The 26,652-nt window shown below is 45.1% G+C and overlaps 1 protein-coding gene across 1 annotated transcript in view; it reads left to right on the top strand.

The window, feature by feature from the left end:
* The window catches only part of AP3D1 (adaptor related protein complex 3 subunit delta 1), a 70,702-nt gene that overhangs the window by 25,887 nt on the left and 18,163 nt on the right, over positions 1 to 26,652 (top strand). Inside the window, exons 6-20 of the mRNA XM_054979821.1 lie at positions 69 to 198; positions 8,207 to 8,346; positions 10,323 to 10,396; positions 13,909 to 13,958; positions 17,046 to 17,095; positions 17,908 to 17,956; positions 19,642 to 19,787; positions 20,967 to 21,115; positions 21,521 to 21,751; positions 22,219 to 22,450; positions 22,555 to 22,700; positions 23,767 to 23,908; positions 24,533 to 24,604; positions 25,019 to 25,094; positions 26,414 to 26,613. Of these exons, the coding sequence (XP_054835796.1) occupies positions 69 to 198; positions 8,207 to 8,346; positions 10,323 to 10,396; positions 13,909 to 13,958; positions 17,046 to 17,095; positions 17,908 to 17,956; positions 19,642 to 19,787; positions 20,967 to 21,115; positions 21,521 to 21,751; positions 22,219 to 22,450; positions 22,555 to 22,700; positions 23,767 to 23,908; positions 24,533 to 24,604; positions 25,019 to 25,094; positions 26,414 to 26,613 (1,887 nt within the window). The remainder of the gene's footprint in view (positions 1 to 68; positions 199 to 8,206; positions 8,347 to 10,322; positions 10,397 to 13,908; positions 13,959 to 17,045; positions 17,096 to 17,907; positions 17,957 to 19,641; positions 19,788 to 20,966; positions 21,116 to 21,520; positions 21,752 to 22,218; positions 22,451 to 22,554; positions 22,701 to 23,766; positions 23,909 to 24,532; positions 24,605 to 25,018; positions 25,095 to 26,413; positions 26,614 to 26,652) is intronic.

Genomic DNA, 26,652 nt, shown 5'->3' with positions numbered 1-26,652 from the left:
ATAAATCACTGTGAGAATATGGGGGGCATGCAATGAGCTTTTCCTCCTGTCTCTTCTCCCTCTGCCAGATGTCACACACCAAGCCTTACATCAGGAAGAAGGCAGTGTTAATCATGTACAAAGTGTTCTTAAAATACCCCGAATCCCTTCGGCCTGCATTTCCTCGTCTTAAGGAGAAACTGGAAGACCCAGATCCTGGTTAGTGAGCAGCTTGAAATGAGATCCAGAAAATTCTGCTGTCTTGTGATGTGTGTGTGTGTGTGTGTGTGTGTGTGTGTGTGTGTGTGTGTGTGTAAAGCTGAACTGGAGGGAGACACCTCTGAAAAAATAAAGAGGAGTGGGAGTGGGGGAAGAGAAGACGGAGTCTGTGGCAGTAGAGACTTTCTAGGCCTTTGGGGCTTTTGCCTACTTCCCTCCCTCCTTTCCGTTTCAATGTCCAAAATTTCATCTGTGTTCTTTGCTTGGGCCAAAGTTGATAATATAATACCCATGCAAACAGCGGCCATCTATCCAACTGTAATGAGCTTTTGCCCGTGTCTGAACCAAGCTTCCACTAGCCAAAAGAAAGATGTATCTTTCCCTTTGAAAGCTTTCAGCAATTAGTTTTCAGATCTGTCAAACAGCTACGTTCTTTGAACCACCTGTTTATCAGTACATTTATTTTATATAGGGTTCGATATTGCTTTGCAGCTCCTTATCAAGCACACAGACACCTGTCTAGAGTTTATTTCACTTTATTGAAAATACACCCTAGTTTTTTAATGAAGCAAGTAATTAAAATATAAATGGTGATTAATATAAATCCTATAAAAACAGAACACAGAAAGGCAATGAGAAATAAGTTTGCTAACATTTCCTAATTAATTCTAAGTTTAACATGATCATAGTTTCTGTGAAGTGCATAGGTAAAGATAAATTCTCACGTAAATTCTCTCAAGAGATTTCTTCTATCAGAGCTCTGCCATTCTACCTGAATTTGCATTTTTATAAGTTGTCATATGCAAATATCTAAGATCTATTCATGTGATAGCACAAACAAATGATAATTGGTCTGATGCTTCATTGAATATTATAATTTCTATTATCTAACCTTCCAATTAGTAAAAAATGACGTTATACTCAAACTTGCAAAACAAAACTATAAATCTCTGAGAAATGTCAGAAAGAGTTAAGTTAAGAGATCACTATTGGTTGAATCTCTGATAGAGGAACGTTAATCTTGATAGAGTCCACCATTTTAATTAACTGTCAAAAGATTAACGCACACCTGTTAGAATTACCTAACATGTAGGAAAAAAGAGACGGTTCATGCAAAGTTTGAAAGTCCATCTAGAACACAAGTACATGGCCTAGTATTGCTTAGTATTGATTATTGTCATTTGCCTTTATCTATATTGGTGCAACGCAACTACCTCTCAGCAGGTTGGATCCCCTGGTGGATTTTCATGGACAGAAGGGGCATGTGTGTGATTTTCACAAATTTCCCCCTTTCCCTCAGATCAGTTGGGGTTGTAAGGGTACAGGGGGCAGCCCTAGCCAGGATCCCCCAGAAAGGCTACCATCTTTCCCAGTGGTGTCACAAAGCAAGTGAATCCTTACTTACCAGAGTAACATGCCACCACCAGCCTCTCAAACTAGCCCACAACTCAAGACTGAGAGCCAAGCCTAAAGCCCTCTGGGCACTAATCAGGTAGAAATCACCCAGGTGGGCACCCTGCAGGCTGAGTCCAGAAGACAGATTATTTGGATAACTTTTGGCAAATTGGCTAAAGTGCTGGATTCATCTTGAAGCAGTAACACTCAATAACTCTACGCAAATACAATTAATAGAATGTATTAAAGAAAGTGCAATCTGCCAATTATAAGACTCTAGAATTATGCAGACAGGAGAAGCAAAAGAATGACTACTAAATAGCTAAGCCAAGATACACTTGACTTTTACAATCCTAAACCGGACGTTACTTTCAGGCTAGTCAGAAAATCCAACAGGGCTTTAAGATGCTAAGTCCAGAAGTCTAGGAAACAAAGACAAAATGGACACTAGCTGTAAGACCTCCACCTATAGCATAGTCCTCAAAAGCAAGGGATTGATCCTTCAGGCAGAAGTGGACCCCAAAAGACTTCACTAAAAGACAACTTTTAAAAGGCAGCTGCCTGCAGCAGGCCTGAACAGCTTAACCAATCAAAAAAGGGCCAAACCTATGCGGACAGACCTCAGTTGCCTGCTCTCACAGATTAGGGGGAAGAACATCACTCCACTGCAATGATGCCATGTGCTAACTAGGTGGAATGCCATAGCCAGTTTCCTTGATTGTCCTGTCCTTGAGAATTTAGCAGCTGCAGGTGCCAAGGCTCTCTGTTATCTGACTGAGAACCAGCAGTGCCATCCCAGTCCCAGTCTTCAAAAGAGAAACTTTCTCTCTCCAAAATAAGAGGGGGGGGGGAGAATAAAGGGAGGGCAATAAATCTAACTGCATCTTAGCCAGTCCAAAAGCCAAACACAATGGTTCAGATCTAAACAAGAAACAAACAAGTAATTTTCTTGAGGGGGTATTTTGGGAGAAGGGGAAGCAGGGAAATCACACTCCATGGGTGGAAATCCCTTTTGTCTGTGCACATCTTCCTGGTATCCCTGCCAATATCCAGTCTAGGTTACTCATGCAGCAATGCCACCAGTGTCTTGCATTTTCTTCCTTGAGTGATAGCAGTTATCTACAGCTTGGTGCCTGGAGGAGGGAGCGAAGAGGGCATGGGGGCCACACAGAAGTGGAAGAAAATGGAAGGTGGTCATTGGGGACTCTGCTCAGGGGTATGGAACGTTGTGTGTCCTGGCCAGATCCCCTACTCCGAGAGATGTGTTGCTTGCTGGGAGCCAGAATTCAGGATATTACAGACTGACTGCCGAAACTGATCAGACCGACTGATCAGTACCCGTTTGTGCTGATTCACGTGGGAATGAATGACACGGCCGCGAATACCATTGCAAGAATTAAAGAGAACTATGAAGCTCTTTGGAAGGCAGTTGAAGACAGTGGGGGCACAGGTGGTATTCTCTTCTTACTGTCAAAGGAAGAGGAATGCAAAGGGAGCAGACCATACTCAAGGTGAATCATTGGCTGAGGTGATAGTGCCAGCAGGAGCGCTTTGGGTTCTGGGACCACGGGATAATTTTCCTTAGAGAAGGCCTTCTAGCACATGATGGGCTTCACCTCTCAAGGTCAGGGAAGAAAATGTTTGGAAAGAACCTGGAGAGCTTCATCAGGAGAGCTTTAAACTGATGCCGCAAGGGGAAGGGGACGATGAGCATGGGGATTTCAGTGAAGAAGTGATAACAGCAGGGGCTGACCTGGGTAGGACAGATCAAACAAAGGTACAAGGCTACAAGTGCCTATATACCAATGCACGAAGTATGGGTCATAAGAAGGAAGATCTTGAGCTTCTCTTGCAAACAGAGGGCTACGATATAGTAGGAATGACGGAGACTTGGTGGGATGATTCCCATGACTGGAATGTAGTGGATGGGTACGAGTTGTTCAAGAAAAACCAGAAGGGTAGAAGAGGAGGCAGAGTGGTGTTGTATGTGAGGAGAGAGGGCTTGATTGTCAGCAAGTTCTGGGGAATGTGGTTGACAGCCCAGTGGAAAGTATATGGGTGGAAATAAGGGACAGAAGGACAAAGGGTATTGTTGTTGGAGTCTGCTACTGTTATGATCTTTACTTTCCTTGGGGTAGATTTTTCCTTTAATCTTTCCCTTACACCCGCTGGGTAGTTTGCTGCCACCAGGAATATTGTATTCCAATATTTTTTATTTAAGTTTTCCCTTTTGGTGACGTTCCCAAGCGTCAGGCTCCTTCGTGGTTCTATGTGGCCCTGAGGATAGGAATGGGATATAGCAATGACCACTACTCTGGGATATAACAAAACAAAATAAACTTTTATTTAGTCAAGAAGCGTATCGGTTTCATAAAAGTAGTTCTTGGTTCTTAATGTTACTTCATTTACTCTCATTCACACAGATCTCTTCTAAGGCTTCACACACAGCCTCTTTCTCTAACTCAATATTTCTCACAGAAATGCTTTAAACTCCTCAGGCAGCACAAAGCCAGCCTCTCTTTCCCTGACTCTCATTCACAGAAATATGAAACCTGCTCAGGCAGCACACAGCTGGCCTCTCTTTCCCTGACTGAGTGTCCTTTCACAAACACGCTCAGTTCAGGTTCCACACAGGTTATATTTCTCTCATAAATACTTCAACATACTCAGGCAGCACACAGCTAGCCTGCTTGCTTCGGACTGAAACTTTTCTCTCTGCACTGTCAGTCTCAAACTGCATTCACTCCGCCCACCCTCTCAGTCATCAACCAATCATATCACTCACTCATCCCTCTCTTTCACCCCCACTCTTCACCTATCCCACACCGAGCATTTAAAGACACATGCACACATTTACCTGAAATCATTACAGCTACAGACCACCTGACCAAGGAGAGGAAATGGATGCTGCCCTCCTTGAACAGATTGGTAGAGTATCCAGACATCAGAACCTTGTAATTTTGGGTGACTTCAACTTCCCTGATGTGTGCTGGGAGACAAGCTCAGCAAAGCGACAAGACTCACGCAACTTCCTTACCTGCCTGGCTGATAACTTCCTTTTTCAAATGGTGGAGGAAGCTACAAGGGGCTCGGCCATACTAGACTTAATATTAACCAACAGGGAAGAATTGATAGATGGGGTGAAGGTGGTGGGGACCTTAGGGGGAAGTGACCGCGTCCTCCTTGAATTCCAGTTGCTGTGGGGGGCCAAAGACGTAGCCTTCTAGGTTAGATTTTCATAGGGCTGACTTCAATGAACTCAGAGGCTTGATGAGAGTCATTCCGTGGGGGAATGTGCTGGAAGGGAAAGGAGCGAGTGAACGGTGGGCCCTTCTCAAACATGAGCTTTTGCAAGCTCAAGCCCTCACTATTCCAGCGAGACGGAAACATGGTAAGGGCTCCAAGAAACCGATGTGGATGTACAGAGAGCTCCAGAATAAGCTAAGGGAGAAAAAAGGAAATGTTTAGGAAATGGAGAGAAGGACAGACCTCTAAAGTGGAATATATGAGGGTTACTAGGTACTGCAGATCAGCCATCAGAGAAGCCAAAGTTCAGTATGAGCTGCGGTCTGGCCACGGGGGCTCACTACAATAAGAAAAACGTCTACAGATATGTGAGAAGCAAACACAAGGTAAAAGAGGCAATTGGACTGCTGTTGGGAGTGGAAGGGGAAACTCTGATGGAGGACAGCAAAAAAGTAGACAGGCTTAATGACTTTTTTGCCTCTGTTTTCTCACTGAAGAACTTGAGCCCATCTAGAGATGGTAGTAGACATGATAGGACCCCTGGGGGGCTAGTTGACATTGACAGAGAGGTTGTGGAGAGGCACCCGGCTGCACTGGACAAATACAAATCCCCTGGGCCAGATGGGTGTGCACTCAAGAGTGCGCAAAGAACTTCCTAGAGAACCTGCAGAGCCTCTGTCTATCATCTTCAAGGCCTCCTGGAGGACTGGGGATGTGCCACAAGATTGGAGAAGAGCGAATGTTATCCCAATCTTTAAGAAAGGGAAGAAGGATGACCCGGGAAACTACTGGCCGGTCAGTCTGACTTCTGTGGCTGGGAAGATATTAGAGCAGATTTTAAAGGGATCGATCTGTTTTTTTAAAATATTTTTATTTCAATTATTAACAAAACTGTTTACAGTATGAAATACAACATGGGTAAATTGTTAAAAACTACATAACAGAGAAAGGTAAAACATGGAAAGACAAATTCAAGTTGAATGATCTGATATATTTTGGATTATAGATTCAGGATTGTTTGGTATATTTTATTGGGAGGATATAGATTTTCTTTAGAAATGTATTCAAAAAAGGGGAACCATTTTTCCATAAAATTTGTTGTTTTGGGGAAATTTTCAGCTTGATCAAATAAAAAATGGTCCCATATTTTAGAATACCAAAAGTAGGATGCAATTCAACCTAGATAAGTGCACAGTATTACATCTGGGCCACAAAAATGTGAAGCACAAATACAGGATGGGGGTTACACTTCTGAGTAGTAGTGTATGTGAAAGAGATCTTGGAGTGAGAGTGGACTGTAAACTAAATATGAACAGTCAGTGTGATGCGGTGGCAAAAAAGGCAAACTCAGTCTTGGGTTGTATCAAAAGGGCCATTGCATCGAAATCACAGGAAGTCATAGTCCCTTTCTATACTACCTTGGTCAGGCAGTGTGTGCAGTTCTGGAGGCCTCACTTCAAAAAGGATGTGGACAAAATTGAGAGGGTGCAGAAGAGAGCAACGAGGATGATCAGGGGTCTGGAGACTGAGCCCTACGAGGAAAGGCTGAGGGCCTTGGGAATGTTTAGTTTGGAGGAAATTGAGGGGGGACATGATTGCTCTCTTTAAATATTTCAAAGGCTGTCATTTGGAGGAGGGCAAGGGGCTGTTCCAGTTGGCAGCAGAGGATAGAACTCAAAGCAACGGGCTTAAATTACATGCAGAAAGGTGCCGGCTGGATATTAGGAAAAACTTTTTCACGGTCAGAGTAGTTCAAAAGTGGACTCAGCTGCCTAGGGAGGTGGTGAGCTCCCCTTCACTGGCAATTTGCAAGAAGAGGCTGGATGAATATTTGTCAGAGATGCTTTATGCTCATCCTGCATTAGGCAGGGGGTTGAACTAGAAGGTCTGTATGGCCCCTTCCAACTCTGTGATTCTGTGGGCAGAGGTATAAGTATGGGAATGCATTGTGCTGGTTACTGTGGGGAAGGGTACAAGATGGTTGCATGCTAGTTTCAGTGACAACCACGTGCAAGGTTTTGATGTTGGTCTTGACTCTCCTTTGCCTTGGTCAAAAGCTGGACCAAGCAAGTCCCTTTTCTACTTTTGAGCTCTGCCTGGGAATACACCCCCCCCCTTATGTTTTCTTCTGTTTTGGTCCAGTGGCTGAAGTTTTAGGGTTTAAGTATACTCTCACATGCTAAACTGTTTTGTCATGATATCTGTTTATCTCTCTGCCTTAATTCCCCTCCTTTGTACAATGGAAATAATTAGAACTTTCTCTGAAATAGAGAGCTGGTGGCAAAGGTAGACACAATCTAGAAGCAGATTTCTAGTTAAAAGTCCTTGCAGTTGCGATAGAAGGATGGGAGAGTTTTCAGATTAATCCTGATTTGAAGGGAAGAGCGCAGACTGTGAGAATGATCCACCAGAAAGGTTCACAGAAGGATTTGGCAAAACACAGCTTCTCTTGCCTTCCCCAAGCATCCTGGTGCTTGCTCTGAAAATCCTCTCTGAGGGTCAGGTGTGCATGTGTATATGCCATCAAGTCACAGCTAAATTATGGTAACCCAGCAAAGGGCTTCCAGGGCGAGTGAGAAGCAGAGGTAGTTTGCCATTGCCTTCCTCTGCAGAGTCTTCCTTGGTGGTCACCCATCCGAGTACGGACCCTGTTTAGCTTCCAAGATCTGATGAGATTGGGCTATACCCTCCTCGGAGGGTCAAGAGAACCTAACAAAACAAATGCACCACTGTGTGAGGTGCTGCAGGAACAAAAAGGAACCATATAAAATTGCTTCCTGTTAGTGACTTGTCAGCAGAGCGGGGAGGAGGTGGTGATTTTATTTGATTCCCTCTTATTGGTGCAGTGCCCCACACTGTGGCGAATTTTCTTTGCACTCTCAGTGAAGATTTTCGGGACAAAAAGCAAGCTGCTTGGGGAAGAAGTAGTGGGGAAAGATCTGCAAACAGCTCCTGTTTACTTGGCAACTGGATCTATCCCATAGTTTTGTTTCAGTTTGGCCATTAAAACAATGGCTTGTCATAGAAACCCAAGTTTAACTGGCCCATGTAGGCGAGAGGAGCCCCTCTCAGAAAACCACAAACCATGGTTATGTCTGAAGCATGATACAGAGGAAGATGTGTATCACATAGCCGTTGCTTCTAGATCCAGTTTGAATGCTGCCATGTGCAGGGCAAAAGCATATCACAGGATAAGGGAGCCTTTCAGTCTCTGTGGTACTCTCGCCTGATCTATACCCTCCTTGACACAAGTTACCCCAGATATTTAACTGAGTACTAGAAGTGTTGCTGTAGTATTGTTGTGTTTATGACTCCTTTGGTTTCTTCAAGCCCACTTACTAAGATATCATCTCCTCTTCTCTTCCAGGGGTCCAGTCGGCTGCTGTGAACGTTATATGTGAACTTGCCAGGCGTAACCCGAAGAACTATCTCTCCCTTGCACCGCTGTTTTTTAAACTGATGACATCATCCACCAACAACTGGGTCCTCATTAAAATAATAAAACTGGCAAGTGTTAGCAGGCCCTGGGGCTGACTTCCTTGTTAGCAGAGGGTGTGAAACAAGCAGCAGACCTATCGCTTACAGGTGGAACTGTTGGAGAGAGGCGAAGAGAGGCAGGCAGCCTACTTAATTAGGAGGAAGCTTAATTGGTTTGGGGAAGTGTCAGTTGAATCCGGGAGTGTTCAAATGTTCTGTAGTAGGTAGGCGTATGTGGTAGATGAGCAAGACTGCAAAGGAAAATGTCTTCCTTGCCTGGGAACCTGGCCGATAAAGGGGACTTCAGGATTTGTGATCCATAATAGGATATCCATTGAGAATAAGGTTAATAGTGCAGAGTGAAGAGCTCAAACCCCAATAGCTTCTGTGGGAAACCGCATCTGGCTGGCAGATTATGAATATCTCTCTTAATGAACCTATCAACTTGCTTTGTGTTGAATCAGACCATGAGTCTGCATAGCTCTGTACAGTTTACTTACAGGTACTGTTTACTTACAGCGGTTTTTCAGCATTTATGGTTCAGGCCTTTCCCGATCCCTGCTGCTTAAGGGTATTTTTTAAACAGGAAATACTAACATTTGAACCCTGGATCTTCTCCTTTAAAAGGTGAGCGATGGGATTGTTCCGCAGAGGCGCTCACAGAGAAGTCTGCCCACGGTCTCTCTGTATGGTACTGAACTTCCACTTCCAAATGAAGCTCCCCAGGGAGCACTCTGCTTCTGCATTTGAGCATTTGATTACCCTCAAAGCAAAGATGAAGAGAAAGTGCTTGTCCTTAGAGGATGTTGCCTGTTGCATCTCTGCATGAAATGCTGTTTGGGGTGTTACTCATTCCAGTCAGGAAGCGCACTTGTGCAGAATCATTGGGGTTGGCTCCTCCGATAGTAGGTAAAGTTTACCCTTGCAGTCTGCTCTTTCTCAGGTTTTAGTTATTTGGAGTATCAAAACCACTAAGCTGGCTCTCTAAATGTATATAGATTTCTATATTGGTTATGGAGATGCCATTATAGTCTTCGGTTATGCTTAATTCTCTAAAACAAGCCATATCTAACAACTGAAGGGAGGGAGGGATATGATAGCTTACCAATTGTGAATTCTGCCTAGAGAGAGAGCATCTCTTTGTCTCCTAATACCAGAAGTCAAATGTCATCCAAGGAAGTTGACTTGCAACAAGTCCAGGATAAACACTTGCAAAGTAAAACCATTAGCTTTCAGAATTCACTGTTGCTAGATGTGATGACTGCTAACTCAGATGCCTTTATAAACAAATGAGACCAATTCAGTTCATGGAGGCAGGCCTATTGAGGGCATTTAGCAGTGATGGCTAAATGGAACGTCCAGGTACAGAAGTAGGCTGCCGCCAAGAAACCAGGTATAGCAGATGGATGCATCTTTCTCACTGTCCTTGTGAGCTTACGAGGAACTGACTGGCCAGTTCTGGAACCAGCAGTAGAGCAGGGGGAAGTTTGTTGTACACGAAATTGGGAGAGTTCAGGGAACGGGGAGACCAGGGCTTGGGTTCTATGATGTTGATCCATTAGCCCAGCAGTAGCTTTTCTGGTGGCCAGGGAAAGTAGGGTTTTTTGGTGATTTCCCCTTCCAGCTACAAGCTGTCAGTTTGTTTACGACTTGCATTGTTCCTTTGGCTCCATGAAACATCATTTGGGAGGTGGGGCTGAGTAATTCTTCTAACATGACAGCTCTTGCGCTGCTTAGGATCCAAGGCTGAGTCTTTTTCTAGCACCTTCTGGAAGGTTTCTTTTTCTTTTCTTTTTTTGTGGCAGGGGAAAGCCACCTTTGGAAACAGAACACTGGGTTAAAGGGGACTTTGTGCCATGGTGTAGCACAGCAATTCTTGCCTTCTTCCAGCCTCCCAAGTAGTCTTTTCCCAGAAGGTTCTCCCCTTAACCCTGGAACATGCTGTGGCTAGCACGTTCTTGCCCTCTGACAACAGTCGAACCGTTCTCTCTCTGTTTCACACACAGTTTGGTGCTCTCACTCCATTGGAACCCAGGCTGGGGAAGAAACTGATAGAGCCCCTGACCAACCTCATACATAGGTAAGTTGGTTGGCTGTTGACTGATGTACCATTTGTATTCCTTTTCTGTTGCCTCCTGTAAAGAAGCTTTTATATCTACAGGCTAGTGCAGCTGCATGGTCTTAACTGGCCTTTGGGTAACTTCTTCAGGGGGCTGATTCACTTGCTTACCACTTCCTGGAGCTGGTATGCCTCAAGTGGACCCAACAGTGCCTCCTCCATAATGCTACTGCTCGCAATGGGAGCAAGAAGAAATGTCAGTAGACTAGAGAAAGGTGAAAGATTGAGCAAATTTGGCTAGTAGATTAGCAAAGGGCCCAGTGGTGTCTGCTTTAATCCTCCTTTCTTTCTCAAACAGCCAGCGCACTCTCTTCCAATTACCTAAAGAGGGTAAAGTTCATTGCAGCACACTCAAAGATAAAAATGTAGTGGGCTTCCAAGAAATGCAGCCAAGTGGACAGTATGTATACTTCGAACCCACCCCTCTTCCTAGTCTTCTCCTTGCTCTTCTCCAACTATACTCAATTCGCTGCCAGGCCTTTTAGTCTCCAACCTGTGAGATTCCCAACTGACTTAAACCATAATGATACTTCTGATTTGGCACGATGCCTGAGGCTCAAAGCCGGCCATCCTCTGCTGCGCGCATAGACGGCAGTGGAGTTGTAGACATTATGGAAGACATGTGTTGGTCATTTTAAGTGTGTGCTTCCTGGAGCGGCTAATGGTTGCGTGCTAAATTGTGTTTGACATTTCTGTCGCAGCGCAGTTAAGTTTCTCCCATTCAGCAAACCAGCAACCCAGTGCAGACATGTAATGCTTAGCTGTGCTTTGGCATTAACCTTGGCTTGTAGCCGTCATCCTGTTTACGATCCCCAATAAAACCATGGCAGTCGAGTCCTGCCCCTCTTCCCTGCTTGTCACCCTGCCAGAGGCTGGAAAGGAGAGGAAAAGTTCTTTAACCATGGCTTGCTTGGTGCAAAGTACAAGTTCATTGTAAAATGTGGTTTTCAGTCCCATTGGGAGCCGTCATTTCTCATCCTGGGTTATGGCCAGATCTCTGTGACTTCTGATGTAACCCTTATGTCTGCAGTTGACTGATGAGGGCTCAGTCTCCACAGCATCAGAGAACTCAAGCAGGAGAAACAAGGACCATAGGTCCAGCCAATAATTAAATCCTTTTAAACTTTCCGTATTCAAGGAACCTTTTGCCTTGACTGCTGAGGAACCTCTGTGATGTATTGGAGAACTTTTGGCCCTGTTCCAGAGGACATTGTTGGCCTGCTTGCCCAGCACGCTTTTTTCCTGCCCTTCCTCCAAGGCACTGAGAGTAGAGTACATGGCTCTGCTTTCCACATTTTATCATCACAAGCCTGTGATGATGATACTTTGGGTGTGATTGGTCCATGCTTATGCAGCAAACTTTGTGGCATTGTGGGAGTCTGAACCCTCCCAGATCCTACTCTGGCATTCTAGCCTCTGCACTCTGACTATTCACTGGCATCCCTTGTCCTAGGAGAGAGCTGATATTTCCTTGCGGGTGCACATGGCAGACACTCTACCATTTGGGCATCTTCTGAGGGATTGCTGTGGCTTGCTGGAATTCCCACAGTTACCATATGCAGTTTGAGCAGACTGCAGAGTCTATGTAATCTTCCAGATTCCAGTGGAAGGGAGTATTCTGTAACACAGAAGCTATTCTAGATATTCAGCAGAAGAATTCTGTCCAAAACGTGGAGAGTGCCTAATTTTTTAAGACGCTATTGACAACACAACTTTTTTCATGGATGCCACTATACTGCTAACGCAACCGCTCTCAAATCCTCAAGAGGATGGGGTGGGGATGAGCAGCTGTCTAGACTAGGTCCTTAAAATTTTTGAAAAATGATTTCCTTGCTTTTCAAGCAGCAATGCTGTAGGGGCCAAAGCCCTGCAGAAATGACAGAGATTGGTTCTTCTGGCACTACCCACTTCTAACACTGTGCAGAGCCTGGTTATGACAGGAGGCCAAGTCCTGGTTAGCTTGGATCTGGCACTTCTGGCTTTGAATTGAATGTGGCCCAATTTAGGTGGCGGGGGATGCCATAGTTCTGGCTGCCTGGTGTCCTTTCATCCCTCTATCCTGCTCTTTATGATCTTGGCTGATTGCTGCTCTAACCAGTCATGTTGTCTAAAGACCACACCTTTGTGGACCACCTTCCCAGTCAGCATCTAAAAGGGCTGGGGCTGTGATTACTGGGGCTGGGGGGGGAGCGGTATGAATCAAAAGCCAGTTGTACTGGCTGGTTAGATCACGAAGAAGAGGGACTGACTGACATCCAGTTTCTTCTTGATTTAATAGGTTGCAAATGCAGCTGTAGCACATTGGTTTGCCTTTTTACTATATTGGAGCATAATCAAAATCTTTTACACCTCGCAGTATTCAAACAGTGATGGCTGCTTGAATACTGTAATAAATTGTTGCACCACATTTATGTAGTGATTTGGGGTTATGTTATTTTGTAATCTTTACAGCAACCCTGTAAGGTAGTTTGCTGACTTTCCTGTATCGTAGGATGAGTGTGTGTGCAAAGCCTGTCTGTGGCTGAGAGACAGCAAATGGCTCATCAGAGGTTGCTTTGTGAGCTTGTGAAAGGCAGGATTCGAACTGGGGAGCTTGCAGCTCAGCCGGCGTGCCACAACAGCACACCAGATTCATATTGATAATCTTTGATCTCAAAAGTCAGATCCTGGGTTAGATCCTGTGGATTCGCTCAGCTAGTGGTGCTGCTTTCTTCCAGCGCAAGGAAACTTCCCTGCTAGTGTAATGGCTCTGACCCTGTGTTTTTCTAGGGTTCATTCACTGGTGACAAAAAGTAGTCTAGCTCTGACATTACACCATGGCTTAGAAAGCTTGACTCTGGTTTGGTGTGATGTCTGACTTGACAAGGCATGGTTTGCAATTGGTCTGCCATCCTGAATCAGATACTATTTTATTTCCTTATCTAGGTTATCTGTTGGTTGCCTTTCCAGATTAGCTGCCAAGGCAGCTCCTGAACCGTGGCTTGAAATTAGTTTCCAAACGGTGATTTGTGATATGGTGTAGCACCTGTTTTTCATAATCATTGCTCAGTCTAGATGCCACACCAAGCTTGGTTTGTACAATCCATCATGAGAATTAAAACAGCCAGACATAGTTCATGGTAATCTGCCTACTTTTTCCATCTGGGGATCCCATCCAACCCCTCTGGAGGCACGGGCACCAGTTTGATAAAAAGATCTTGGATTCCATTTGAAGAGAGGATAACTCTAGGTTTCCCTCACACGTGTGCCAATTGAAACTACGTTTTTAAAAAAAGACACTGAAGTGAAAGGGGGGGGGCAATGTCCAAGATGTATTCTTTAAAAGTAAGGTTCAAGATTTTTATCCACCCTGGAAAGACCTTCCCTGAAATATGAGACCAGGGATGAGGGTGGGGATTGACAGCCATAATGTTACACTGAGCTCAGAAGAATGCTTTTGCACTTCAAATGCTGGTGTTGTTTTTCTCTCCCAGCACATCAGCCATGTCGCTCCTCTATGAGTGTGTGAACACGGTGATAGCAGGTAAGGCAAGAAATTTGAACCCCAAGTTTCCCTTTGGGCACAGTAGAAAGCTCTTGTTAAAAAAAACACACCCCGACACATGTAGTAGCTTCTGATGTCCCAGTTGCAACTGCATTTCGGTATCGTGCCATCGTACAGGTTGCATGCTGCTTCTTGGGTCTTCTGCTGGTTGAGTGGATTCCTACTATTACGTATGTTCCTGTTCAGAGGCAGTGCGTCACAGAGGGCTGTCTGCTGGGAAGGGATTTGTACCCTTCTTGACAGCCTAGGCATCTGGCTGGCCACTCTGGGGAAACGGCATCAACCAAGGTGGGACTAACAGAAAGGATTCATTTCTAAGAGCTACCATATTTAATTAGAAGAAAAATACTTTCTTACCAAAAAATATGGCACAAAGAATGCAATATAGATCCCTCTAATGAAAAATGGGAAAAAATCTGGAAATCTCAGAACTTTACATCAAGAATTACTAATATAAAAATGCAAACTCTGAAACTGTATTCCCATTAGGTATCTGACACCAGTTAAACTCAATCTTATGAACCATTCTTTGTCAGCGAATTGTTGGAAACAATGTGGGGAACTGGGGACCTACATTCCTTGTTGGTGGGAATGTAAATTTATTAAATCTTTTTGGGAAAAAGTAATTAATAAAATTGAACATATTACGGGTTATAAGATCCCAAAACCCCTGGAGGTAATCTTACTGAACTGTTGGGAAGACCTCAAGATTCCAAGAATTAGAATTAATCTTATATTCTCATTGTTAGCTATTGCCAAATTAGTAATGGCTAAATAGTAATAGTCATCTTGGAGTAGTGGTTAAGAGCGCGGGACTCTAATCTGGAGAGCCGGGTTTAATTCCCTGCTCCTCCACTTGAAGCCAGCTGGGTGACCTTGGGCTAGTCACGGTTCTCTGGAGCACTCTCAGCCCCACCAACCTCACAGGGTGTTTTGTTGTGGGGATAATAATAGCATACTTTGTAAACCGCTCTGAGTGGGCATTAAGTTGTCCTGAAGGGCGGTATATAAATCGAATGTTGTTATTATTATTATTATTTACTTGGAGTCAGAAAAACATACCCACAATTGCTAATTTGCAAGCCCGTTTATGGAATCATTTTATTATGGAAAAAATTAATGATCGAATAGCTCAAAGAGACAATAAAAATTACAAATCCCACCTACTAGAGCAATGGTTCCCAGTTCTGGAATATCTAACAAGGAAGAGAATGTGTTAAAAATGCAGCAGAACAAGACCTTTATTTTTCTATGGCATACCTGTGACAATTGATTACAAGTTTATGAATTTATCTCGGAACATTTTGTTTTAAGGCCAAACAGAGAATGTAACTAGGAATTAGAGATGGGAGATTTGTCTGTTTGTTTGCTTGTTATTGTTTGTGGTTAGTGTAAAATTTATGGTTCTTCACCTGTTAAATGTTAAACAAACATTTTCTCATGATGTTAAGTGAACTTATTATTCTTTGTTATTGTTAAAAATTGAAAAATTGGATAAAATACAATTTAAAAAAAACCAAGATGGGCCTTGGGTCCTGTCCAGTAGGGTTCTTCTTATGGGGAACTTGAGGGCTGTGTTTGAATCTGTATGCTGTCAGGTGATCTGAGGCAGGCCACAATTTCTTAATCATCCATTCTGCTGGCAGTAGTATGAGAATAATGCCCCAGGCCAGGCCAAACTGGGCCTGTGGAAACTTACACTCCTAAACCAAAGTTACATGAGCAGGCCAGCCATGTAGGTTTTAAAGCTGGTCTAGACACACATGGTAGCTGCCAATCTGATAACAGTGCTAAAAAGTTATATGAGTCTGTGACAGTGAAACTAAGATACCTCAGTGACCTCCTTGGAAGAGAATTAAACTCTGTTGCAATAGATGAGCAGACAACCGTGTCCACAGCACATCATGCACAATTCTCTGGGTATGCAAAAACTACAATCCAATCCTATAGAGAGATGATTCCAGTGGGCTTAGACTAGAATAATTCTACTAGGATTGCACTGTTAGGGTATCTCACTGCCTTGGAGTTTTCTGAATGCATATAGGGTAAGGGCAGCATGTGCTATATTATTCCGCCTAAAACTTGAAATGTGATTAATATAACATTTGCACAAATAAATCACATCACATTCTATTTAGGGCATTGATAGGTTTTCCAACATCAGCAGCTTTGTCACCCTCATTCAGCTTGCCATGGGAGTGTGGCTGGAGGCAGTGGCTTTGGCCCACCTGCAGTTCACAGTGTGGCCCATATTAAAAAGTGTAGTTGTTGGCCAGCAATGCAGATCTCTCTTCATTAGTTATATTAACTGTAGCTACATTAACCTTGAAATTTCTTGCAGCAATTTATTTGCAAGGCTGCTCTTCCCAGTACGCAGGCTCAGCCACAAACCGTAGTTTCTGCTTCCAAGCCTAAATGATAGTTTAGCAATGCTTGTCTGCTGCATATTCCGTCTGTTTGCCGTTCCTGTTTCTAAGCGGAGTAGCAACTTGTAACAGTAGCTCGTGAGGACTGATCAGGGTTTGTTAGCTCAGATCGTGGTTTGTGAGCTCAACTTCATGGGGTGGGAGCTGGCTCAATCGCATCCCTCAGATTGGTGTGACATTTGGCTTGAGCTATACTGAGACTAGGTCTGCACAAACAGTGGGACGAGGAGGATGAATCCTGGGGTGGTGGACTGTACCACTTTAGGTGTGGAAAACTGCAAATTAAAAAAAAAAAGGTTGTTCTGTTCCAGTGCCCTCTTAATGTTTTTCTACTTGTGGTGTCTTGCATACCGGAGGAACACTCTTGAAAATACCTGCAGTCTAAAGTGGCACGGTCCATTCTACCACACTGTTCTCCAGTATGCTCAGAGCAGGTCTGTGATCAAATAGCAGTTTGTAAATATGGGATTTGTGAGTTATGCTGCTATCGTATGGAAGGCTCTTCTTCCTTTCACTGACATTGACATAATTGGGGGAGAGGGCCTTTTCCTTCTCTCGTGTAGTCGATAGCCAGCTCCAAAAAGAAATATTTGGAGAAGCTGGTTATAAACTTCAACATATGCCTACTTATGCATTTCAGTCTTGATCTCTCTCTCTTCGGGGATGCCCAACCACAGTGCCAGCATCCAGGTAAGAACCTTTTGGTCATATTCCCCTTTTGCTTTGATTGTGGCACCTCAGTGCCTCTGACAGCTGAGGAAGACATGTTCAGAAATGGCATACTTCTGCTCATCAGGTGCTAGACAGCAAACCCTACGGGAGGGAGGTAGAACTCTGAACTAGATTTGATTTTTTTGTATGTCTGAGGCAGTTCTGACACTGCGATATTTGTGCATCATGCAATTCCTGTTTCTTTTATTATCAACTGACTGCGGTCCAATGTTGTCAGATGTTGAGAAGCCAAGATTGCCCCTGTGTAGGTGGCAGGTCCTCTTTATTCTATCCTGCTGTAAGCTGCTGGCTGGGGTGGGAGATCTGCATCCATTGGTGACAAACACAGCAGCAGGGTAGAGTTTCTCATGCTGTGCCATAATTGGAAGCATCTCCAAATAGGGCTAGCCTTTAAAAAGTAATTACCGTGTTTTACAAGTGAATTTCATTGTCTTAAGAAGAATAGATTTGGGTTTTGTAAAAGTGATTTTGTGGCATGACTAATTTATGTCCAAATAAATTTGTTAGTCATTAAGATAACACACAATATTTTTGTGTTTGCTGCAGCAAACTAACACAGTTACACCTTTGAGATTAGATTCACTCTTAGTAACTAGTGTGAATATCAAACCTGCTAATTAAAGGGGGTGGGTGAGTTGCTCTTCTGTTGGAATAAATACTGTAAATATACTTGACCAATAAGTGAGTGGGCCCAAATCTCTCTAAGCGACAAACGGCCAGGCTCCTCTCCATTGTTTATGGGAGGCTAACTTTTCATGTTCTCCTTACAGCTCTGTGTGCAGAAGTTGAGGATTCTCATAGAAGATTCAGACCAGAATTGTGAGTTTGAGGCTTTGTGGGGTGGCTGCATACCAGTTAAAATGTTGGTTAGGACTGTACTCTAAATAGAACCCTGTTTTGGTTTTGCCAGTCACTGGAAGGGGTACAGATCTATGTGTTTCTGAAGACCTTTTCCTTAACCACTGTAGGTGTTGAGAGCCAGTTTGGTGTAGTGGTTAAGAGCGCGGGACTCTAATCTGGAGAGCCGGGTTTGATTCCCCACTCCTGCACTTGAAGCCAGCTGGGTGACCTTGGGCTAGTCACAGTTCTCTGGAGCTCTCTCAGCCCCACCCACCTCACAGGGTGATTATTGTTGTGGGGATAATGATAACATACTTTGTAAACTGCTCTGAGTGGGCATTAAGTTGTCCTGAAGGGCGGTATATAAATTGAATGTTGTTGTTGTTGTTATTAAATCCTTTAATATACCTAGGTTAAATCACCCACAGGAGACAACAGCAGGAATGGTCACTGTACTGGTTATTTGGGGTTATGTCTTACCGACCTTCCTCTGACTGTCCCTTACTGCATAAAACTTTGAATTAACCAAGCCTTGGCAGGACAAAGGCTCCAGAAGGGGAGACAGTCTGGCACGCCAGAGGCGACGGAGGGCTGTGAGAGAATCTGTCCCCTCCGGAGTGATCTCTACCAACTCTGTTATTTAAAACCGCTCTTCCCCAGCTAACATTGCATCTACACATGTCAGAGGTCTTATGTAGAGAGACTCTAACTTCTTATTGCTGTTTGGAATTTTGTACAACAGCGGTCCTCATTTATGTTTTCAAATTCTAAATTCCAAGATGGAGTTTGTCCTTGTGTTTTTAATATATTGTAAATTGTATCGAATCAGTGTAATCGAGTTGTCTTTTGTTTCAAGGTTCAATAAACACTGGATTGATCCAACCAGGTTTTCCACGGTTGAAAAAGAGAGGAGGGGATCCCTTTTGATCACTGGGGGCATGGGCCTGTAGGTAAACAAGATGCTGTACTAAGGAGGGGAATTGGATAAGACTGAACAGGAAAAGCTGGCTGGATCCAACCCAGTGTCTGTATTTAAAAAAGAAATGTCACAAATCTGCATTTCAACTTGTTTCCTTTCTCTCTGCCTGTTTATTTTCTGCTGACTGAGAAACTGTTTTATGCTTCTGACAAAGTCAGCTGTCTCACAAAAACCTCTGCTTCAATACATCTTGTAACCTTTAAGGTGCCACAAGATGCCTTTTTGTGTCTGCTACCACCTGCTGGAAATCTTATCCTTTCCTCTGGCTTCTGACATTAATGGATTGTTCCTCCTATCTTTGTAACATAAGGACCAGAAGCTTGTCTCTTAATGAACAAAACAACAACAACAGGGATTCTCAGGCAGCTGAATGTCTTGCAGTTTCTTTCTGGTTTGCTGCATCTGCAACTAACATGAGAGAGAAAGAGGGAAACAAATGAGAAATGGCTTGGGGAAAAAAGGGTGTTCTAACAGGCATTCTAAGGAAGAATGAATGGAAACAGTTGATGGGAGGTTGCTGCAGAGCTTGTTGAAGACCCAAGTTCCTAGTACCCCTTAATGAGTATCTGGGTCTGCCTTGGGCTACCAGTGCCTCTGTATATATATCACTGGGTAAAAACAAAGGTCAGCTGTGCAAACTATTGCTGTGTCTGTAACTCTGCTCCATTGTGTCTTCCCTCCCCAGTGAAGTATTTGGGACTGCTGGCAATGTCCAAAATCCTGAAAACTCACCCCAAATCCGTCCAGTCTCATAAGGATCTTATTCTCCAATGCTTGGATGACAAGGATGAATCCATCCGCCTCCGCGCCTTAGACCTTCTCTATGGAATGGTACGTTGGCTTCTCATCTCCTTCTCCTGGCTGGGCAGCTTGCCTGCTTGGTTTGCCCCTGTCAATGATAAAGGGAAAAACTGCAGTACCATTTTAATCCCATAACTGGCTTCTGAATTGGAATAGTCGTTTTGGGCAATGACCGTAGTGCCTGTTGTAATATTGATGAGCCCATGGAGGAGAGTTTGGCTACTGGGAAAGCCCTTGGAGGGTATATCTGTTCACAGACACTTTGTGTGCACACCAGCTGCTGGTAGATCACTCAGTCATGGGAGATCAGTGTGGTTGGCATCTTTACCATCAGCTCCTCCACCCTACTGAGAGAAGAGCCTGCAACTGGGGCTGGTCACCAAGTGCCAGGCACATACCTGATTGCCTAAGATCCATCTATCCTCCAATCTGTCTTATTTTATTCCATCCTTCATCTGAGCAGCTCTGGGGAAGAGTTGCACTTGTGGCACCAAAAGGGTGGGGTGAGGCAGCCACTGAGAATCCAACCTGCTCCCATCTACTTTGCATGCCAAGCCTCCTCTTGGTTTCTGTCCATTGGTCCTAATGGAGCATGACAGAATAGTGGGAAACAGCTCTTCATAGAAGGAAGATTAAGACTTGCTGCCCTACGTTGCTATCTTGACCACAGTTTGGCACAAGTGGATCAAGCAAGTACTTTACATACCTAGGACTGTGTGCGCTCTGCACTTGAAAAATAGAAATAAAATCCTGCACTATGAAAAGCTGTATTTTACAATCCATGTAAATGAGCAGAGTTGCATCATTTTGTCCAGCTCACTCAAGTTTTGTGGAATACCAAAGCCTAGCCCTCTTCTCCTGGCCACAGGAAAATCTCCTTTGGCCACCTCTCTGAGAGAACAGCAGGTGCTGCACATGTGCACACTTCCTATCGTATCTTTGCAGCTTTAAGAGCTGTAAGCTTGACTTTTTAAATTGAAGCCTTGTTCCCAGATTGCTAGAAATCCTCTTCAGCCCCTTCTCTGCCCCTTTCTGGTATTGGAGATTCCGTTGTTGTTGCTCATGCGTGCATTCTGTCCTTTCCTTGAGGTCCCATGCAATCCTGGTGCATGCATTTTGGCTGCATCCCATACCTATGTGATGTGCAAACAAACTCTTTTGCCTGATGCCTTTCTTGTGCCTGTCTTGTGCCTGATGCCTTTCACACAGGTGTCAAAGAAGAACCTGATGGAGATAGTGAAGAAGCTGATGATCCATGTGGACAAAGCTGAAGGGACCACCTACAGGGATGAGCTGTTGACCAAAATCATTGATATATGCAGCCAGTCCAATTACCAGTACATCACAAACTTCGAATGGTCTGTAGTCGTGGTCCACATGTTGGGGGTGGGGCTGTGCATGCGCAGTTCAGGAGCCCAAGGACTGATGTTTAAAACGGCTTCCTGCCTCACTGCCTTCTCTAAAGGACAGAGGGGGGCAGTATCTAGAAAAAGAATGGTAAAATGAAAAATGACCTCAAAAGTCAGTATCAGGGCTATAGGAGGAGGTTTGGAGGAGGGGCAGTTATATGGGAAAAGAGAAAAAGATCTCGGAGGAGGGAGAGTCATATGATAAGCAGGGTTTATATACTGATGGGAAACAACCAGCCAGTCCTTTGGCTCTTGTAGGTCTCTTCCCACCCACCCCCACCCCCCCATATCAGCCCCAATTTCAGCGTCTTCTCTGCTTGTTTGGTGGTGCCACTTCTTCTCTGCCCGCCACAGGTACATCAGCATCCTGGTGGAGCTGACGCGTCTGGAGGGCACTCGCCATGGACACCTCATTGCATCCCAGATGCTGGATGTGGCCATCCGCGTGAAGGCCATCCGCAAGTTTGCCGTGTCACAGATGGCGATGCTTCTGGACAACGCCCACCTGCTGGCCAGCAACACCCAGCGGAATGGGATCTGCGAGGTGCTGTATGCCGCTGCCTGGATATGTGGGGAATTCTCTGAGTAAGTGCCTCGAGGTGTGCGGCGGTGGGAAAGGGCTGACTTGCTGTGGGGGAGTCCTCCTTGGTTGCCTGGGGTGGTGGGGGTAGGCTGCCCTACAGCCTTTCCTCCCCTCTTCAGAAATTGATTTTGTGGGTAGTTGGCATCTGTTTAAATTTAGATCGTCCAAAAAGAAAGCACCTCTTTGGTGAGACTTTTTGAGTTTGCTTAGTCAACAATGTCGAAATGTGTTGTGTGGAACTTCTGAGAAGTAGGAGTAGGGGTCCCATGCAATGCGCTAGTTGAGTATACCAGCAATACCCGTTATAAATAATGTGGGGGCTCAGAAGCATCTTTGCTTGGGGACCCGGGATGGCTCTCGGTAGCCCACTCAGGAGGTGTTCTGATACGTGGCTTCCTTTGTGGCGTGTGCTGTGTGTGTAAACCCTGGTTGCGCAATCTGGGCACTCTGAACTCCTCATTCTCTTCAGGCACCTCGAGGAGCCGCACCAGACCCTGGAAGCAATGCTGCGGCCAAAAGTGACCACTCTCCCAGGCCATATCCAAGCAGTTTATGTCCAAAACATGGTGAAGCTTTACGCCTCGATCCTGCATCAGAAGGAGCAAGCCAGCGAGAAGGAGGCGGCTCAGGAGGCCACCCAGATGATGATCGAGCGTTTGCCTCAGTTTGTGCAGAGCGCTGATCTTGAAGTCCAGGAGCGGGTAACGTGTCACTCTCACGAGTTTCCAGACCGAAAGGCTGTTGAACGAACGTCTTTGAGCAGTCTTGTGTTGGAACTGCTTTTCTTCTCCCTTTTGTTCCACAGGCGTCCTGCATCTTGCAGCTAATGAAATATATTCATAAACTTCAGTTAAAAGAGGTGCCAGTGGCTGAGGAAGTGATTGCCTTGTTTGCTGGGGAGCTCAACCCTGTGGCCCCCAAAGCACAGAAGAAAGTTCCAGTCCCAGAAGGGTAAGAGTCCCTCTGCTCAGCTTCAGAATATGTCTTTAGATCCCAGATCCGTGATGTGGTTGCTTTGGGGCAGATTTGTACAACGTCAAGCCACACAATCACAGGGTGAAGTCTGTTTAGCATCTTGATGACTTGAATTTTCATTTCCTAGAAGGTAACTTTCTAGACTGTATAGCCCCTTGGATTAGTTGGCAGAATTTCTGAAATATTGAAAGTCAAAAATCAGAATAATGAGCTTGGATCTCTGTTGACAAGGAAGGAATAGATGAACAGTTTCTTTTAGGGGAGAGAGCCCCTTGGCTTGGGCTTTTCTCCATGCCGACTGCCACCTCATCACCATCTTCTGTAGCTTCTGACTAGGTAGAGATGCCCTAGGCTTTTAGGACGCGGTTGGTGGTTGACGCTCAGAAATCTCTGGTGCTTTCATGTAGCCCATGACAGTTACCTTTCTCCAAGGCTTCTCTGGTGGATTTGAATGCTCCTTATTTTTTATTATTTTTCCATCTATAACGTTTTATGAGCTTTCTTTACATAAAACAATGAGCTCGGTGGTATTTAAGTTCATTAAAATGTATGGCTGAGTATAAAATGATCAAATGCAATTATTACAGCAGCACCTCCCAAGCCGTAGTTTTGACATCTTCTTTATGATCAGAGGAAGTCTTTAAGATGTCATGGAAACAGTGGAGAGAGTAAGCTTGCCAAATCTCTTAAGTAGAGAGTTTTAGAATGGGGTATCCAAACAGGAGAAAAGCCCCTTCCCTTATATCGCAGTCAGTCTCACATCCTTTAAAAGTAGAAGATAGAGCAAGGCCACAACATGAATCTTAAAGTCTGGGCATGTGGACTGCCCATGCCTTGACCCTGAGGCTCTTGGAGATGTGGTCTTCCATGCCCTGTTTGTTGGCCTTCTGGTGGCCATCTGGGTTGGGTGCCATGGGGAAGACATTTGCTGGGCTAGGTGGACCTTGGGTCTGATCCAGCAGAGCCCTTCAGATGTTCTTAAATGGCTTTGTTGCAGCCTGGGACGCACACCCTAACGACCAAGGTGTTCTCACGTTCACAGTTTGGACCTTGACGCCTGGATTAACGAGGCTCCTTCAGACAGTGAATCAGAGGATGAGAAGCCCAGGACGATCTTCCATGACGAAGAGCAGAGGCACTCAAGGCACCGGCAGCCTGAGATTGATGAGGAGGAGCTAGCCAGGGTAGGCACGCTGCCTGTGGATGCTGTAGTGGGGGCACAATGCCTTTCGTGGGCAGGAGAGGTCTCCAGTCGGGAAGCTGCCAGAGTGCACTGTACAGAACAGGGGGTGGGGGGGTGCGTGCACACTCTTGGCTCAGGCAGAGCACAGAGCTTACGTGCGGAAGGAACCAAATTTCATCCCTGCCACTTTGATTTAGAAGGATCTTGTTCTGGAAGACCTTCCTCTGCATGGGAGAACTTGGAAAGCTGCTACTGGTCAGCCAAGGGTCCTATGCTTGGTTGACCAGTGGTCTGGCTATGTAAGGCAGCTTGATGTACTCTAGCGTGACTTGTGACATCAGACTGTATCTGTCCCCCTCCAAATACGCTTGGTCTATTTGGACAATCCCAGCATTTTAAAGAGTGCTCTAAGCATGGAGACTGTCCACCTAACTATGTGATCAACTTAATCTAGCTCCCTTTTGGCAGCACCGTCAAACTTCTGGCCTCGACTTCGTGGCTCTCGTTTGGCCTTGTGGGAGGAGAGGGTCATCTTGGTAGGGTTTCCTAAAATATATACATATAAAGAGCGCAAGAAAATTCCATTAATCCTACTTTGGAATCTTTTTCTTTTCCTCCCTTCAAGCGCCGAGAAGTCCGGAAGCAGGAGCAAGCAAACAACCCATTTTACATTAAGAGTTCTCCTTCCCCACAGAAAGTAAGTCTTGCCTTGCCAGAAGTGCTGGGACACCCACCTTCTCCAGTTGAATTGAGAGCACAAGAAGAGCCCTGCTGGATCAGAACAGTGGTCCATCTAGTCCAGCCGCCTGTCTCACACAGTAGCCAACAGATTCCTCCGCAGGACCACCAGCAGGGCATAGCGGCTGAGGCCTTCCCCTGACGTTGCCTCCTGGCACTGTTATTCAGAGGATCAGTGACTCTGTATCTGGAGATTCCTTGTAATCACAATGGCTAGTAGAACTATCCTTCATACAGTTACAGTTCTTCTAGTGGAGAAGAATCTTCGATAATTCAGTTTTTTTTAGTCAAAGATTGTTCTGTTGTGCTACTGAGCATTGTCAGTGTGTGTACATGCATTCTTCTTTTCTCTCCTTTCCCCGGTGTTATCCAGCGGTACCAAGATGCCCCTGGTGTTGAACACATACCTGTGGTTCAGATTGACCTCTCTGTTCCCCTAAAAGTTCCTGGTAAGAGCATCCCTTATCCAGCCATTCTCCCTCTTTATCAGCCAGTTGCCAGTGTTACAGCTCCTTCAGTATGGCCAAGAACTAGAATGTGGGGTGGTACTTTGTGGATAGGCGATAATGTGGCTCTGTGGTCTTTCCTTCAGTTCTGTGGGGCACAAAGCAAAGGGAAATGGGACAAAGCCGAGTGTAGAATCTATGTCCTGCCTCAGACACTGTAATCTTTGGGACTGAGGGACAGATTTCATTCATCTTCCTCATAGAACTGAACACTGGTTACACAAAGATGTGTATTCATTTTGTTACCCTTCCCTTTTAAACACTGCAGCATGCTTTGCTTTTCATAAGAGTGGGCATTTTGCTGCAGTCACTCATCCAGCTGTCCCCAGTCATTTTGTGGAATCTACCTCCCATTTGGGATAACCAGACAAGAGCCAGAACAGGGGTGGGGATGCTCCTCTGGACACACAGATGGGCATGCACTGTCCCTTGCACACATGCTCCTTATTTTAAGCACATATGTATGTCCTGTTTTTTAAGCACATATGTATGTCCTGTTAATTTATTTCTAATGTTATGGAAGAGTGGGGTGGCCCCCTCTCAAAGGGTGGGGAGGAGAAGGTAATTAGAAGGGGCATGCCACCTGAGACCTGGGTGACGTACATTGAATGCCCCCTCCCCCAACACAGAACCTTTCCTAATCCACGCTAGGTTAGGTACAGGGGCTGTGATATGCCTTTGCCTTGTCCCAGTGTCATTTGGGAAGAAGGAAGCTCAAAAGGCTGCTTTGCTCCTGAGATCCTTTGGACTGAGGAGGTAATTGGAGATCCAGTTCTGTTCTAGTGCTGATGCAGGATAACTACTCCCATGTGCAGCTTCCCACGTGGTCTCAGTAGGGTGTATGTGCAAGTATATGAGGTTTCATCTGTGAAACATGTGGTGCGGGGGGCTGCTCTTGGAGGAGGCCCAGCAGGTAGCATAGGCTTACAAACAGTGGTTCCAAGTGTTTGAGAATAGTAAAGAGTCCAGTAGCACCTTTAAGACTAACCAACTTTACTGTAGCATAAGCTTTTGAGAACCACAACTGATGCATCTGACGAAGACAACTGTGGTTCTCGAAAGCTTATGCTACAGTAAAGTTGGTTAGTCTTAAAGGTGCTACTGGACTCCTTACCATTTTGCTACTACAGACTAACAGGGCTAACTCCTCTGTATCTAAGTGTTTGAGACATGCTGATTGACACAAGGCAGAGCAAGTTCCTTGCTCAGGCCCCAGATCTGAGACCACTGTGCAATTCTCCACCTCCACACACCTTCTGCAGGCATGCCAGTGTCTGACCAGTATGTGAAGCTGGAGGAGGAGCGTCGGCACCAGCAGAAGCTGGAAAAGGACAAGAAGAAGAAGAAGCAGAAGAAAGAGAAGCGGGGCAAGCACCGGCGTCACAACTCTCTCCACACGGAGAGCGATGAGGACATTGCACCTGCCCACCACGTGGACATCATCACAGAGGAGATGCCAGAGGTGAGCGTTTCACTTGGGAGGCCTTCACTGGTGGAGCTG

Source organism: Eublepharis macularius, chromosome 5 (genome assembly GCF_028583425.1).
Source record: "Eublepharis macularius isolate TG4126 chromosome 5, MPM_Emac_v1.0, whole genome shotgun sequence".
NCBI lineage: Eukaryota > Metazoa > Chordata > Lepidosauria > Squamata > Eublepharidae > Eublepharis > Eublepharis macularius.
The sequence above is the reverse complement of the archived record's forward strand: the minus strand, read 5'-3'. Positions and strand labels throughout refer to the sequence as shown.